General features: G+C 37.6%; 1 protein-coding gene across 1 annotated transcript; it reads left to right on the top strand.

The window, feature by feature from the left end:
- Positions 1-14,529: 14,529 nt before the first annotated feature.
- On the top strand, positions 14,530-15,690 carry LOC137837892 (uncharacterized). Its single transcript, XM_068647063.1, has 2 exons — positions 14,530-14,852; positions 15,129-15,690. Exons 1-2 carry the CDS (start codon positions 14,530-14,532, stop codon positions 15,688-15,690), a joined length of 885 nt encoding a protein of 294 aa, XP_068503164.1.
- Positions 15,691-17,111: the final 1,421 nt, after the last annotated feature.

The following is a 17,111-nucleotide window of genomic DNA, read 5'->3' as shown; positions in this document are numbered from 1 at the left end:
TAAAATGGGGGCTTTAGTTAATTTATCCTTCAAAGTTTGAAAAGCGTTTTCTTGCTCTTGTCCCCACTTAAAAACCACATCCTTCTTTACTATGGCATTTAAAGGTGCGGCAATTGTACTAAAGTCTTTCACAAACCGCCTATAAAAACTAGCAAGTCCATGAAAACTTCGTACTTCATTGACATTGGTGGGTGTAGGCCAATGTTGAATTGCTGCAACTTTTGTTTGATCTACATGCACCCCTTTATGACTTACCACAAACCCTAGGAAGTCTATATGATCTAATGCAAAGAAACATTTAGCATGATTAGCATACAATTTCTCCTTCCTAAGGGTTTCTAATACTTGTCTAACATGTGACTCATGATCTTCTAAAGACAAGCTATATATAAGAATATCATCAAAGTAAACCACAACAAACTTGCCAATGAATGCTCTCAATACATGATGCATGAGTCGCATGAAGGTACTAGGAGCATTAGTCAAGCCAAAAGGCATGACCAACCACTCATATAAACCAAATTTGGTCTTAAAAGCGGTTTTCCATTCATCACCATGTTTAATTCGAATTTGATTGTAACCACTCTTAAGATCAATTTTGGAAAATATTTTAGACCCATGTAATTCATCCAACAAGTCATCTAACCTAGGAATGGGATGCCTATATTTGATGGTAATGTTATTTATAGCGTGACAATCCGTACACATCCTCCATGTCCCATCTTTTTTTGGGACAAGTATGACAGGCATAGCACATGGGCTCATGCTATCTTGTACCCACCCCTTAGCTAATAAATCCTCAACTTGTTGTTGAATTTCTTTGGCCTCTTGGGGATTGGTCCTATATGCAAGGTGATTTGGTAAAGAAACCCCGGGCATGAAGTCTATTTGGTGTTCAGTCCCTCTTAGAGGTGGTAAGCCTTTAGGAGGATCTTGAAACACATCTTCATATTCCTTTACCAAATGGTCCAAACATGTGGGACTATCCTTAGCCGACTCACATTCAATAGGTATAGGAATAGCTAAAAAAATAGGCTTGTGAGTAACTATTACCTTTTTAACTTGTTGGGTAGATATGAGAAGGCTTCTCTTGGAACTTTGTTTATCATTTTCTTTCTCTCTCTTTTCTCTCATTTTGACTTGGTCCTCCATGCACTTCCTTTGGAGAGAGAGACTTAAGAATGACTTTGTGCCCATGGAAGTTAAAAGAAATTTTGTTGGTAAAGCCATCATGAAATTTTTTTCTATCAAATTGCCATGGCCTACCTAAAAATATATGAGTAGCTTCCATTGGAACAACATCACACAAGACCTCATCTTTATATTTACCAATGGAAAATGTAATGAGGACTTGCTTGTTCACCACTAACTCACCCACCTCACTCAACCATTGTAACTTGTAGGGCTTGGCATGAGAGATGGTAGGCAATCCAAGTTTGTCTACCACTCTTGTGCTTGCCACATTAGCACAACTCCCCCCATCCACAATTAAAGAGCATACCCTATCACTAATAAGACACCTTGAATGAAAAATATTTTCTCTTTGAGTTTCATCAAAAGGTTTCAAAACTTGTCCAAGCATGCGTTTTATTACTAATAGGTTACCCTCATGTGGGCTTTCACTCTCACTCTCACTTGGGGATCTAGAAGGTGAGGAATGTCTAGAAGATTCAGACTCATGCTCACTACCACCTACCCCATCATGCATATACATAGTTCGTTTAGTAGGGCAATTAGAAGCAATATGTCCATAGCTTAAGCATTTAAAACACTTCTTACTAGACGATTTAGGTGGTGATTTAGGCCTAGAATTGGAAGTGGAAGGCTTAGACTCTCTAGGTTTGAAAGTAGAGTCCTTAGAAGGGATATTTGAAAAAGAGTTATTTTTATTTTTCCAAGAAGAGTGGTAGTAGTTATCCTTAGAAGAATTTTTGAAAGCATTTTTCCTTGCAAGTTGATTTTCAATTTTACTAGCAAGGTGCACCACATTTTCCAAAGAAGAATATTCTTGTAACTCTACCACGTCTTGAATGTCCCTTCGAAGGCCACTCACAAACCTAGCTATCTTAGCTTCCTCACTCTCATCCATATTAATTCGAATTAAAAGCGTGTCTAGTTGTTTAAAGTAATCATCCACACTTAGCGTGCCTTGATGAAACCGTTGGAGTTTCAACATTAGGTCTTTCCTAAAGTGTGGGGGTACGAATCTAGCGCGTAAACATGCTTTCAAATCGTTCCAAGAGACCACGGGCGGCCTCTTGTTTAGGTCAATGTCCATGAGATATTGATGCCACCATTGCATGGCATAGTCCAAAAATTCTAAAGAAGCTAATCTAACCCTATGCTCATCTCTAACCCCATTTACATCAAAAATTTGGTCAACCTTAGCCTCCCATCCTATGTATACATTGGGATCACTTTCACCACTAAAACTAGGAAGTTTTACATTAGGAGAACAAGGGCCAGCCACATGTTGGCGCCTCTCTTCATGGTGATGATGCCTTGGCCGTGCATTGTCTTCATAATAACCATGAGAAGAATGGGAATGTCTTGAAGAATGCCGAAGAGGAGGAGGAGGTCTTCTCTCCCGGTTTTGATGGATTTCTCACGGCTTAACTCCAAACTTTGGAGCCTTGCCTCCATTTGTCTTATCACATCAAGATAGTGAGCATTGGATTGCTTGGCATTCTTTAAGTCTTCAAAAAGGGCTGCCTTTTGAGGTGAGCAAGGTTTGGAGGATTCTCCACTAGAAAAATGAGCCATGATAAAAAAATACAAAAAAAACAGAAACAAACAGTGAAAGAAACTTGTTAGACAAATAAAGTGAGATATAGGTTGCTGGAAAAATGCCCAAGAAAGTATTATGTCCTCAACCAAGCCTTTCTTGTGGAATGGATGAGCTTCAAATGAAACAATGTCACAGCAAACCAACTTACTTAAGAACAAGTCTCCACAAAACTTTTAGAAGAACAAAAAAGACAAGCAAGAAAAGGTATAAACAAGAAAAGCTAAACCAAAAACAGAAAGCAATGTATGACAAACTGTAAAAGAATATGAATGAAAAACAAGCAAGAAAATAAGGAACTCAATGAATAAAGAAGGCACACCAAAAGAGTCCTAAAGAAAAGTGCTAGAGTAGATTGAAGAAAAACAGAAAACAGCTACTGGAAAAAAAAATTTAAATGCAAACTGTGCTATGTTTACAGATTTAACTGGAATGATTGAAAGCGAACTGGAATGTGAAAAATTAACCACAGAAACTTCAATGTCTTAAATAAAAAATGGCACTGGAATGAGGTAAAAACAGTAAGCCAATTGAGAGAAATAAATTTTTCAAAATTGCTGCCCAATTACCGTATTCTTTTCGGCGGTATTGTACACTTTTCGTATTTTATTTATCATTTTTTGTGTACTTGGAATTTTTGAATACTTCTTTTTGCTATGCTTTTGTAACACTTTGAAGAATGTAAATCCAAATTTTCACAAATTTTCAGTGAGCCAATTAATTGCAGTACATTGAAAACAGTAGCACGTTTGTAAGAAAACAGAGGAGCCTATTTAGGAATGAAAAACAGTATGATGAACTAGCAAAGACATAATGGAAATTATGTAAAGGAACTTGTATAGAATGAGAATACAAGCATGAACTCAAATCTAAAAATGAAAATGCACAAAGGATCAAGCAATAAACTCAAAAAAAACAGAAAGTAAACCAAAGCAAGAAACAATCAAAGCAATAAAAGTACTACAAGAAGTAATGACAATTATGGAATAACATGACTAAGACAAAACTTGACATGATTACAAAATTAAAAGACATATCACAAGATATAACAAGTGAAAGGAAGCTTAAGGTCAGCTCTAGGAAGGAGAGTGCCATTCCAAAATAGCAGCCATACTCATATGAACAATGAGTGCCATAATCCTTTTCACAAACACTTGGTGTAACAAAAGAAAAATAGCAAGAAAACTCAAAATAAATCCTAAAACAGAATGGTAAACAACTTGAATTAAAGAGCTCTTGAAAGTAAAGTGCAATACAACTCAAAATTTAAGCAAGAAACAAGCCTAGACTCTAGATACCACATGATGTGAATGCAATAACAAGAATACATGATTCTTTGACATTCTTAGGAGCAACTTGAGTTGGTCATGAAATGGCACTTTACTTAGAATTGGATCAATGTTCTAATTCAAGAACTCACCAAGACTTTGCACCAAACCAAAGCTCATATGGAAGTCCATATATTGTCAAATGGAATCAAACAACAAGGAATGAAGAACAAGAATTGAAAGCTGGACAGAATTGAAATATACAGCTACTGCACCGAACAGAAAATGAAAACAAAGCTGGAAAACACCATTTCAATCGGTGGAAATGAATGGAAATCACTTAAACATGGAAACTACCGAATAAAATGAAAGAAATGAAGGAAGGAACACTTATGGAATGAAGCTTGCTGGGTTTGAGACTTTGGAAGTTCAGTCACGCCACTTGGAGCCTTGTCCCAAGATAAGTGATGGAATGCCGCCACTTGAAGCTCTCCATTGGCACACAAGATAAGGCAAAGGAAGAAGAAGACACAAGACTCACAATTTCTCTCTAAATTTGAGTATAGTCTCTCTACTTCTAAATTCCAAATCTGAATTGTACAAGGGCAACACCTTTATTTATAGCCTATAAGGTGTTGAAATGCAAAGCCAAATGTGCCTCAAATGAGACTCAAATTCGGCGCCAACTAGTGCATGAAGGAAGTGTGACTTTCCTTCCTAGTTTGGCACCTCCTAACTCCTATCTACACTCCCCCTAGCATCCCTTACTACATACACACCTATTTATTACATCCACACCCCTACTCTACAAAAGAAATTAGAAGAGCCATCTTTTGATACTCTTGTCCCAAAGCTCTTGCCATGCTCCTAGTGATTTGTTGGGTTTGGGCCCCTTGTTGGGCTTGGGCCCTTTGTTGGGCTTGGGCTTCATGGGCTTGAGCATCCTCTACTTGGTTTCCATAAACTAAATCTCCTTTGTCGTCAATTTCATCATCAAGATTTACTTCGCAATCTTGAAGGTGTACAGGTTGTCGTTGCTGCCTTCTTGGTCGCTCCATCATAGTTGCAATTGGAGTTGCAATTTCATGTTGAATTACAACTTCAGGTTGAATTACAGCTTCAAGTTGAACTACAAGTGCTTCAAGAGTGACTCCATCTTCCACATCATCGTTCAAAACGTAAATATATCATTTTTTCGAATCCATTTCAGCTGTTGCATTCCATTGCCATTCCTCATCTTCGACAAATGTAACATCACGACTGACAATCACCTTCTTTGTCATTGGATTGTACAGTTTGTATCCTCCATGCTTATATCCAATGAAAATGGTTTTCTCTACCTTATCATCCAACCTGGTTTTCCTAGAAAAATCATCAATAAAGGTTAAAAAATACTTATTACCTCCAATTGATGATATGTTCATCGGGCCACAAACTCCAAAGGAAATTTCGCACACCAAGGCTCTTTAACAAATGGTATCCTGTGATTCTTTCCAAAAATGCAAGCCTCACACAATTGATCAGGGTGATGAATATGGGGTAAACCATTCACTAAATTTCGTTAACTCTGAAAATTTAAGTGCTCAAAGCGTAAATGCCACAACCACAATTCATCATTCACTATTGCATTCAAGCACTTGAAATCACCCATATGAAAATCTACTGAAAACATGCAATTTTTTGATAAAAAGGTTTTAAGAATCAAACTACCTTTTTTTATCAAAAGTTGAGAATTGATTTTCAACTATGTGCATCACGTAACCCTTTTCGACCAACTGTTCCATACTCAACAGATTACTTTTCATATCAGGTACATAGAAAACATCATAAATGTACTTGTGATCACCATTCTTCAATGTGATAAGAATTCGCCCTTTTCCAGTCATCGGAACGAACCTGCCATCACCGAATTTCACTTTTGTGCGAAATGAGTAATCCAAATATGCAAACAGCTCTTTCTAACCACACATATGATTAGTGCAACCTGTATCCAAATACTAAGTATGAATGTTTGGAGTTTCATTTGATGTGGCTGCCATTAGTACTACGTGACCCTCTTCATCTTGTTCGTGATTACTATCTTCTTGAGCACAATTGGCAGCATGATTATCACCTTTTGATCTGCACTCATTTGCATAATGGTCGCGTTTATGGCAATTATAACACTCCACATTTGATTTATTATACATGCCTCCTTGTCCTCCGCGCCAAGAGTTATTTGAACTTGGATTGTGATTGGAACCAATGTTGTTTTGCTCAGCGCCTCCATGATTCTGGCCATCACGACCTTTGCTGGAATAGCTACCACCACGTCCTCGTCCTTTGCCTCGTGACCTACCGTGTTTATGATAGGAGTTACCAATTGAGGCTTGAGCTTGTAAAGCCTATTCAATTGGTTTTCCAATCCTATTGTCATTCATCCGCTGCTCATGCGCTTGTAGGGAACCAGATAATAACCTTACTGTCATTGTTGAAATGTCATTGGCCTCTTCAATTGTGGCAACAACATGTTCAAATCTGGGAGTTAAAGATCTCAAAATCTTCTCCACCTTTGCCTGCTCCGAATGTGTTTCACCATTGGTCTTCATCTGATTTGTCAAGGCAAGAACTTTATTTATATAGACATCAACAGTATCTGCTGTTTCCATCTACATCAGTTCATATTGGCGTATTAGGGTTTGAAGACGCACCCTCTTGCTCTTGTCATCACCTTTATATTTGGTTGACAAAATGATTCAAGCCTACTTGCAGTTGTTGCTCCTTTTATCTGCTCAAATGTCTTGTCATTCATCCCTTGATGGATGAGATACAAAGCCTTCTTGTCCTTCTTCTTCTGGTCACGATTACATTACGCCTCAGTTGCATTATCAGCTAATGCAAACACTCCACTCTGAACGACATCCCATAACTTATGATAATCAAACAAAACTCTCATCTGCACACACCACCGATTGTAATTTTTTCCATCAAGGATAAAGACTGATAATTGGGTAGAGTTCTTGATAACAAACTGGCTCTGATACCAGTTGTAGAAACTAATTGAAGGAAATAACAGAAATTGCAAAATTGCTGAACTGATTCATTGATGTTGATTTACTTCAATAATATATAATAAAATTACAATTACTGGAAGCTATAAATTAGGAATACTAATCGCCCTGTAAACTGACCATTAATGCAATAATAACGGTAAATAGTTTAAGGGTAATAAAATCAGAATTAATAACAAACATTTAAGGCTAATAAAATCTGAATTAATAATCAACAGGTATCCAAAACTGAAAGCTCATATTAAAAATATAGTGAATAATTAATATTAATAATAGCAATAGTAATAAAAAAGATAAAATATTTTTAAGTTGAAAAAATAAATAAATCAAATTTATATAGATTTATATTTCTAAAATGTAATTAAATTTTTAAATATTTATAAACTTTAACTTTTCTCTCCTCTACAAACGGGAAACGAAACAAATGCATACACATGTTTACGAAAATAAATTGGAGCTTAGTTATCACTGGTGCTGAAAAGATGAAAAGTGTCGGTCATTTGAGCCTGAAAACGACGGCTTTCTAACAGTTTTTTTTATCGCATAGTCTATTCTCTTCAAGTAAAGAATGTGGCTATTTAGCTGTCGTGTTACATTAAGTCTAAAACGACAACTATGGTAAAAGTCGTTGTTTTATACCCTCCGTAATCTCAGCAAACATGGTGTCCTAATCTCAGTAACGATGATGGTGAAGAGCAGCGGCGAAGAATCAATGGTAGCACAGAAAACAACCAATGAAGACAATGGTGGTGGAAGGCAATGAAACAATATGCAATAAAAACCTTCACCAACAATGGAGGAAAAAAACGAATAAAAGAAACAAAAAAGAGAGACAAATAAGCAATGGTGACTGAATGAAAGAAACTTACACAATAGCAAAGAGCTCGAAGATAAAGAAAAAGCAGAGAGAGCACGAAGCAAAGAAGGAAGACAAAGAAAATATGAAAGCGTAAGTGACGCGCTACGAATTAGGGTAATAAAATGAGTGTAAAACGATGGCTCTGAGGTAAATCCGCCATTTTAGACCAAAACACTTGGTATACAAAGGCGACGGCGGCTACCACTCATAGCCGCCTTTGTAGACCAAGCGTTTTGGTCTAAAACGAGGCTTTAACTCATAGCCGTCATTTTAGACTCGCTTTAATTTCGAAAATGCCATCGCGTTTTGATGGACAATGTTGGGCAGTAGAAGCACTGTGAATGTATTATCGTAAATGAGCCTTTTTGCACTAGTGTATCATGACTAATAAATGACCATGTTTCCTTTCAACTATACTATTTCGTTGTGGAGTATTGACACATGATGTTTGATGTATTATTCCCTTACTGACAAAAAAATTAGTCATGACAAAGTTCCATTATCACTTCTTATTATTTGTATTGTTGTCTCAAACTGTGTTTGAACAAAAATAACAAAATGTTCCAAAACCTTAACAACTTCAGATTTTTGTTTCAAAAAAAAAATCCATGTGTACCTCGAATAGTCATCAACTATGGTCAAGAAATATTTATGGCCATGAATTGATGGTATTGAGTATGGTCCCCAAATATCTACATGAATCAAATCAAAACATTTTTTCGATTTAGATGTACTAATAGGAAAAGAAAGTCTTTTTTGCTTTGCAAAATGACAAACATCACAAACAAAAGATTTGTTATATTTAACAAAAGGAAATTTATTCTTGATAACATCAATACATTTATTTGAAATATGACCTAATCGAAAATGCCAAAGGGTTTCTAGATCACTAGCACTGACATTAACAGTATTGATGATATGTGTAGATTCAAGGGGTTTAATTTGAAATTTTTGGTAAGATGGAATCCTGAGTATATAAAGTCTATCTTGCATCTTAGCAGAACCAATTATTTTCAAGGAGTTTTTGTCTTGAATGTGACAACCATTAGAATCAAAGGTAAGAACACAAGATAGTCTATCAACCAATTTTGTTACTGAAAGAAGATTAAAAGTGAAGCAAGGAATATACAAAACATTGTTTATGACATGATTTTGATTGAGAAAAACACTTCCAGAATAATTGGCAATGACTTGATTTCCATTTGGTAATTTGACATAAATAGGATCAATTTGATGATACGAAGTGAAGTAAGTTAAGGATGAACAAATGTGATCAGTAGCACCACTATCAATAATCCAAGAACTAGAAGAAGAAATAGAGTTATTACCAGTTTGTGTTGTCATGTTGGAAGGAATAACAGAGACTTGACTAGAAACATTGTCACTAGATTTGACCTGTTGTAAAAGAGCTAACAATGTTTCATACTGCTCAGGAGTAAAACCAATTTGTTGAGACTCCACTTCTGACTTTGAACCTTTATGATTCTGCTCGTTATTGTTAAAATTTGTATTGTGAAAGGCTGCATGACTTTGATGATGGTTCTGATTTTTAAATTTGAAATAAGGTGGAAAACCACGCTTTTTATAGCATGTATCAATGGTATGCCCTGTCTTTCCACAATAACTACAAATTTTGGAAGTATATCCTCTTCCATAGCTTCCTCTTCCATATCCACCACCCACGCCATAGATCGTAGCATTGTTATTATAACCTCCTTTGCTAGTAGCAATCATTGCCTTGGATTGATCACCAAAAACTTGCCTCTCTTGTTGTGTAATGAGAGAGTAAACTCTATTCAAGGATGAATTATCTGATAAACTAACATGGTAAGGTGAACAAAGATCTTGTGAGGGATCAACAACTTCACCCATAGATAAATGTAGCAACCAGAGCTCTAATCAGAGCTCTGATACCATATTACAAAATAGAACAGAGATGAACAAAAGAGTAAACTGAAGACAAAGGATATGGGAATGAATATCTCTTCTTTCTTGTTATTCAAATCAAAACAAATGGTCTGAATATATACAAGTAGTACACTCATTCTAGGTTTAAGTAAAGAGGAAAAGAATCAATAATTAAATACTAGAATCATAACACACAAGAAAAAAAAAAAGTTATTCACCTCTATAAAGAGAAACAACTGATAATTAGAAAAGACACCAAATTATTCTCCTCTATAGAGAGAGAAACAACTGATAATTAGAAAAGACACCCAATTAATATTATGATCCTTTTCTAGTATCTGTATTCTTTAATAAAATCCTATAGTTAAAACTTATAACATTAGGAATTCTACTAATTATTGATAGAAATTGTATTAATGGCCAAGACTTTGATCTCTAATTTACAATTTAGTAATAATCAATAAATCAATCTAGTAATCAAGGAATAATTAGGTGTTTTTTATAAATTAGATTGTAGCCTAATTATCATGACTAATTAATACGGAAAAACATAGTTAAAAAATATAATAATTCCACCCATTAATCTCAAAAAAAAATAAAAAAGTTAAACTACCAATAAATTACATTAAACACCCATAATTAATTCCTATAGTTAAAACTCCTAATAGAAATTGTAATAATTTTTCATGTTTGAAGAGATAATTATTAAAAAAAATTGTCACTACACCATTTATCTTTAGCAACATTTGTGTAGTGACATTTATTTAAAATGTTACAATATATCAATTTTAAATATTATAATAACATTTTTAAATATAAATATCACTATAAATAATACAAACATAACATTGTAACATTTATATAAATGTTACTAGAAACAACATTAAGTTAATAGGTAAATGTCACTATAAATAATATAAGCATAACATTGTGACATTTTATAAATAAATATTAATACAAACAATATTAACTTAAAATAATAATATTTTTAAATGTTATTAAAAGATAACTTAATAAATAAATACTGCAATAAATAAATTTAAACTAATATATATTATATTTTTTAAATTTTACTAAAAAATAAGGTTTTGATTAAATAAAATAAAAATAGTTTTTATTTTTCAAAATTATTATTTCACTAAAAAAAATCAATAAACATAATTTAGTTTTAAAAAATTATTATTATATTTATTAAATCACTATTAGAAGTAGTTTTTATTTATTCATTTAAGTTTTTACATTAAAAGAATTTGAAACAGTTACATTATTTTTTTTAAAAATCATTCTTAAAAAAATATTAAGACACCTCTTTCTTCCTTCTCACAGTTTTCTTCTTTCGTCTCACACAAGTTAGTTCCCTTACTTCTTATGTCTCACAGTTAGTTTTCTTCTTCCATCTAGAGTTTCTTTCTTCTTCCTTCTTCTTCTCCTTCACTTTCAATCTCGTTGCTCTTTCTCACTCTCTCGATCTCTGTTTCGTCTTACTCGTTCTCAATCTCTCGTTCAATTGGTTTCACTCTCAGTTTGTTCAATTCGTTCATATGCATAGTTGCATCAAAAGCACATCTCAATAAGCTTTTCTCGCTCTCTCATTCGATCTCCATCTCTTGCAATTTGAATTGTTGATGATGCTCAACCGCAGGTACTTGAATCTAATATGCGGTATTGCAGGCTTGAAGTTGTTACTATAATTAGGTAAGGTTTTTTTTGTTTTTAATTGATTTTCCTTTTCATTTTTATTTTCGCTTCATTTTTATTTAATTTTTAATTGATGTGTAGCGCAGTGACTCTCGCATTTGATCTCTTGGATTAATGGTATTTTTGCAAGTGTTTGTTGTTGTTTTGTTTTTATGATTAATTTCTGTTTGATTTTGGGATTAAACGGCTGACGATTTTGTTTTAAGTGCTTTTGTCCTTGATTTGGTACAAAATGTTGATTCTGATGTTGGCTAATACTAGATTCATCTGTATTTAATGCTTAGAAGAATTTTGACTACATTCAAGAATGTTTCTAGAAAGAGAAAAATACAAACAAGATGGAATTTCAAGCATAAAAATCTAACAAACTCAGAGGGAGATGGAAAACTTTTTGTTTTGGCTTTGCAAAAGTCATACCAAAATTAACAAATATAACCACCAAACATATGGATAGTGGACATGTTCCACCTTAACAAGCAGTATCGAGTTCAACTTTTGAATATATAAATGCATTAAATATCTTGAAAGAGTGTTTTACCACTTATGTTAGTCATGTCTTACTCTGATACAATTGTTTATGATAAAGAACATGAAGAAAAAAAAATTGAACACTCGCAGGTCACTCACTAGTCACTACTTGTGTTTGAATGCTTTATTCAAAAACTTTATTGATAGGGTAGTCTTCTATTAAAATCGTAGGATTGAAGGACAGAGGAACAAAATCAAATCAAAGAAAGGTCGTGAGTTATATGAAGTTTGAGATGCATTATTTTGTTATGTTCTCTTTTATGCTGGGAAGAAATGTTGTAAAACTCAAATCCTTATGTGGGGTAAATGTAAATTCAGAAATGCATGACAACTCTGCTTCCATTTCGCATGACGGAAAGGTGGTCGACGTCTTATAAGTCGAGATAGGTCATAAGCAATGACCAGGGTCGGCTGGTGATGTTTACGAACAAGAAATTGAAGGAAAGTTGTTCAAACTCGGTGTCTCACTAGATCGGGAGTTGCAGGACCAGATAGTCGGGGTGATAGCCAGGCACCTGGATGCGTTCGCATGGTCCTCCGTTGACATGTCTGGGATAGACCCTGATTTCCTATGCCACAGGCTCACTATGGATAGCAGGGTTCGACCAGTAGTGTAGAGAAGGAGGAAATTCAATGAAGAAAGACGTTTAATCATCAAGACGGAGACCTAGAAGCTGTTGAATGCCTACCATATCAGGGAGATCCAGTACCCTGAATGGTTGGAAAATATGGTGCTAAGTCAAAAGACCAACGACAAATGGAGGATGTGCGTCGACTTCACGGACCTGAATAAGGCATGTCCGAAAGATTCCTACCCACTGTCGAGCATTGATTCCTTAGTGGACAATGCCTCGGGTTGCCGGCTGCTGAGTTTCTTGGATGCCTTATCGGGATACAATCAGATTCGAATGCACCCTAATGATGAGAACAAGATTGCTTTCATGACAGAGCTCGCTAGCTATTGCTACAAGGTCATACCCTTTGGCCTCAAAACCGTTGGCGCTACTTACCAGCGATTGATGGACAGGATTCTCGCCCCCTTGCTCGGGCAAAATGTGCAGGCATATGTAGACGACATGGTTGTTACTTTTAGGGAGAAAAAGCAGCATGTGACAGGTCTTGAGGAGCTATTCGCGACCATAACCAAGTATAACTTGACGTTGAACCCCGAAAAATGTGTGTTTGGGGTGGAGGCAGGGAAGTTCCTCGGATTCTTGTTAACCGAGAGAGGCATAAAAGCTAACCCTGATAAGTGTGCCGCCATCATTGAAATGAGGAGTCATGCCACCGTCAAAGAAGTCCAATAGCTGACTGGACGAATGTAAACTATCTCTCGTTTCCTATCAGCTAGTGGAGACAAGGGTTATCCGTACTTCCAGTGTCTAAAGAAGAATAATCGCTTTGTGTGGACTTTCGAGTGTGAGGAAGCTTTCGTCCAGTTGAGGGAGTATTTATCCAACCCTCCCATTCTCGGTAAGCCTATGACAAGTGTTCCTCTCTGCCTATATTTTTCTATCACAAACCAGGCGATTAGCTCAGTGATAGTGCAGGACCAGGACCAGGTTCAAAAGCCAATTTATTTCATCATCAAGGTGCTACATGGGCCTGAGGAATATTACCAAGCGATTGAGAAAGTTGTGCTGGCGGTAGTATTCACGGCTAGGAGATTACAACACTATTTTCACAGTTTCACTGTGATAGTGATGAATGACCTACCCATCCGTAAGGTTTTATAGAACCCTGACATAGCAGGGCGCATGGTGCGGTGGTCGGTAGAGCTGTCCGAGTTTGACATCCATTATGAACCTAGAGGACGGATTAAAGGATAGGTATATGCTGATTTCGTTGTCGAAATGATTTCTGGGGGTCCTCACCCAGATCCTAGGGATTTTCAATGGATATTGTCGGTAGATGGTTCTTCCAATCAGTAAGGCAGCGAAGCCGGGGCTATCCTAGAAGGGCCCAACGATTTGTTGATCGAGCAGTCTTTGAAGTCCGCGTTGAAGGCTAGCAACAATCAAGCCGAGTATGAAGCATTGATAGCAAGGATGCTGCTATCCCAGGAGCTGGGAGCTCAGAATCTGCTGGTGAAGAGCGACTCATTACTTATTACCGAACAGGTAACAGGCAGATATCAGGCGAAGGACCCATAGTTGGCTGCATATCTCAAGTATGTCATGTTGCAAAAAGAAGCTTTCACTGAGTTTGAACTTGTCCATGTGCCAAGGGAACAAAATTCCCGGGCTGACCTCTTGGCCAAACTGGCCAACTCGGGAAAGGGAAACCGACAAAGATCGGTGATCCAGGAAACCTTGAGGGCCCCTAGAAAAGCAGAAGGGAACCCGCCTAGGGAGGAAGGAGTCACCGGTCTTGACCCAAGAAACACAGAAAGTTCCCCGAGTAGTGGCATGCGAGGTGTTGGATGAGAAGGTAATGGCTATCTCCCAAGGTAGCACGACCGATACTTGGATCACACCTTACCAATGCTATTTAGCCGTTGGATTGCTTCCCAGTGAGCTTGCAGAGGCAAAAGTGACAAAGAGGAACTCGGGAAAGTACATGCTGATTGATGGCAAGTTGTTTCGTCATGAATATGCTCACCCTGCCCTTATTTGCATTAGTGGGGACCAGTGCATTCGTGTGATGACCGAGTTGCACGTAGGAATTTGCGGGAGTCATATTGAAGGCCGAGCACTAGCGTTGAAGGTCATCCGAGTTGGATATTACTGGCCGACAATGAAAGAAGATCGTGGAAGGTACGCCCAACGATGTGAGCAGTGCTAGAAACACGTTGATTGGCATCACGCACCTGCAGAGGATTTACACTCGATCTACAGTCCATGGCTATCCCACACCTGGGGAATAGACATTCTAGGTCCTTTCCCTTTGGCGATACACCGTATGAAGTACCTTGTGGTAGCGATCGAATATTTCACCAAGTGGGTTGAAGCTGAGCCGGTCGCACAGATTACTGTCCACAAGGTGCAACACTTTGTATGGAAGAACATAGTATGTTGCTTTGGGGTTCCCAGACATGTAGTGTTGGATAACGAAACACAATTCGCCAGTCAGCAGGTAGGCAAGTTATGTTCGGAGCTCGGAATAAAACAGATATTTGCCTATGTGGAGCACCCTCAGACGGATGGCCAAGTAGAATTGGCCAACAAAGTTTTACTCAGAGGCTTGAACAGAAGGTTAGAGAAAGCCAAGGGAACATGGGCGGAGGAGGTTCCCCGGAGCCTGTGGGCTTACCACACCACGCCCCAGTCCACCACCAGAGAAACACCGTTCAACTTGGTGTATGAGACAAATGCCATGATTCCCGTAGAGATCCAGGAGAACTCTCCTCGTTTTCAAAATTTCATTGCTAAAGAGTCCAACGTGGGGAGGAAGGTGAATTTGGACCTATTAGATTGGGTCCGTGAGCAAGCAAGTGTTAAATCGAAGGCGCTGAAAAGAAGGGTCGAGTTGAAACAAAAAAGCAAGGTCAGACCTAGGCAGGTCCAGATGACCGACTTGGTGATGCGGAAAGATCATCCTTACCAGTTGGAGAGAATAACTTGTCTCCGAAGTGGACATGACCATTTCGCGTAGTTGAAGTGCTCGGAAATGGTGCGTACAGGTTAGAAATCTTGGAGGGAGGACCTATTCCTCGGACATGGAACGCTGCTAACCTTAAATTTTACTTCAGTTAATTCATCTGGTATTTGTTGTTGAACAATACAATGCTAAAGGGTGACGCTCTTTTTCCCTAGAAAAAGGGTATTTTAACGAGGTCACTTAATAAAAAGTTGTTTGTGATGCACTGTTGCTTTCTTTTGTCTTGTTGTTTGATTGTGATGCATGGTGCCACGACCTTTCTTGGAGAGGTTCTCTGAGAAAGGGTCATGTGAGCAAATAATTATCATCGACAGATAAATCGACCTTCCATGTGAAGTCACACTACAGGTAAAGTTGCATAGATGCCTCATCCAGACCAACACAGAATAAGTCGGGCTAACTCGGTGTGAAAGTGATCACCCGAGTCTAGGCGCTTTGTGGGGTGAGTAAAGTTGCACTAATAAATCACTTGACTAGTACAGCGTAAGTTGGGCTAGCTCGGTGTGAAAGTGGTCACCCGAGCCTAGGCGGTCTGTGGGGTAAGTGAAGTTGCATAGATAGGCCATCCAATTGTCACTCGGTGAGATGAGCTAGCTCGGTGTGTGAGAGATACCCGAGTATAGACGTTGTGTGGGATGAGCTGGTTGCACAGGTGAATCATATGATTGGTGTAGGACAACTCAGGTGTTGCCAGTCATCTGAGTACAAGCGCCCCGTGGGGATGATTTTTTTAGTTGCATAGCTCAGTCGTCCGAGCATGCGCCATGCAAGGCAGTACCTGTTGGATTCGAGGTAAGATACCTTTGAACACACCACTTCGAGCGCTAGCTTGTAGAGGCTATGGTGAACGGCCCAACAAAATGTTAGTTTCGTTAAACTTTGATTGTACTTGTTATCCCATGACGAGAAGAGTTGGCACTAAAGATGAGTTGATTGATTAATGTACTTAGACGTGTACGCATTACAATAAGCTACTTGAACTATTCGAGGCTAATCAGGGCATGCATGTGCAAAGATTTAAGGCATTGTTATACAACAAGTGATTGCAGTAAGGTAAAACAGGTTCATAATAAAAATAAAATAAGAAAGTGCCAACAAGTACATAGTTACATCATGTTTAATTCTCTATTATTTGTCCGTCTACGACTCTTTTGCTTGGCCCCAACTGAGAGAAGTCCAAGCTCGGGTGGAGGCTGGAGGCTTGCTTGATGGAAACCTCGATTCCCACCAAGAGGGCTTGGGCAGCTTCACCTTTATAGACCTCGTCAACAAAGAACTTGTCCTTATGGACAAGCTCTTGTTACAAGTTGGACAGTCGATCGTTTTGCTTTGCCAGGCGAGTCGCTTGTTCGGAAACCTCTTTGGATTTGGCTGCTAGGAGTTGCTCGGTTTGTTGATGGAGGGCTCGAAGGCTC

The sequence above is a fragment of the Phaseolus vulgaris genome, chromosome 11, assembly GCF_000499845.2.
Source record: "Phaseolus vulgaris cultivar G19833 chromosome 11, P. vulgaris v2.0, whole genome shotgun sequence".
NCBI lineage: Eukaryota > Viridiplantae > Streptophyta > Magnoliopsida > Fabales > Fabaceae > Phaseolus > Phaseolus vulgaris.
This window is presented reverse-complemented; position numbering and strand designations above follow the sequence as displayed.

Excerpts from the sequence above, each read along its gene's own strand:
- LOC137837892 (XM_068647063.1), top strand. The coding sequence starts at position 14,530 with ATGGCTATCTCCCAAGGTAGCACGACCGATACTTGGATCACACCTTAC. Across the intron at positions 14,853-15,128 it reads ATGAAAGAAGATCGTGGAAG|ACATGTAGTGTTGGATAACG; the intron begins GTACGCCCAACG and ends TGGGGTTCCCAG.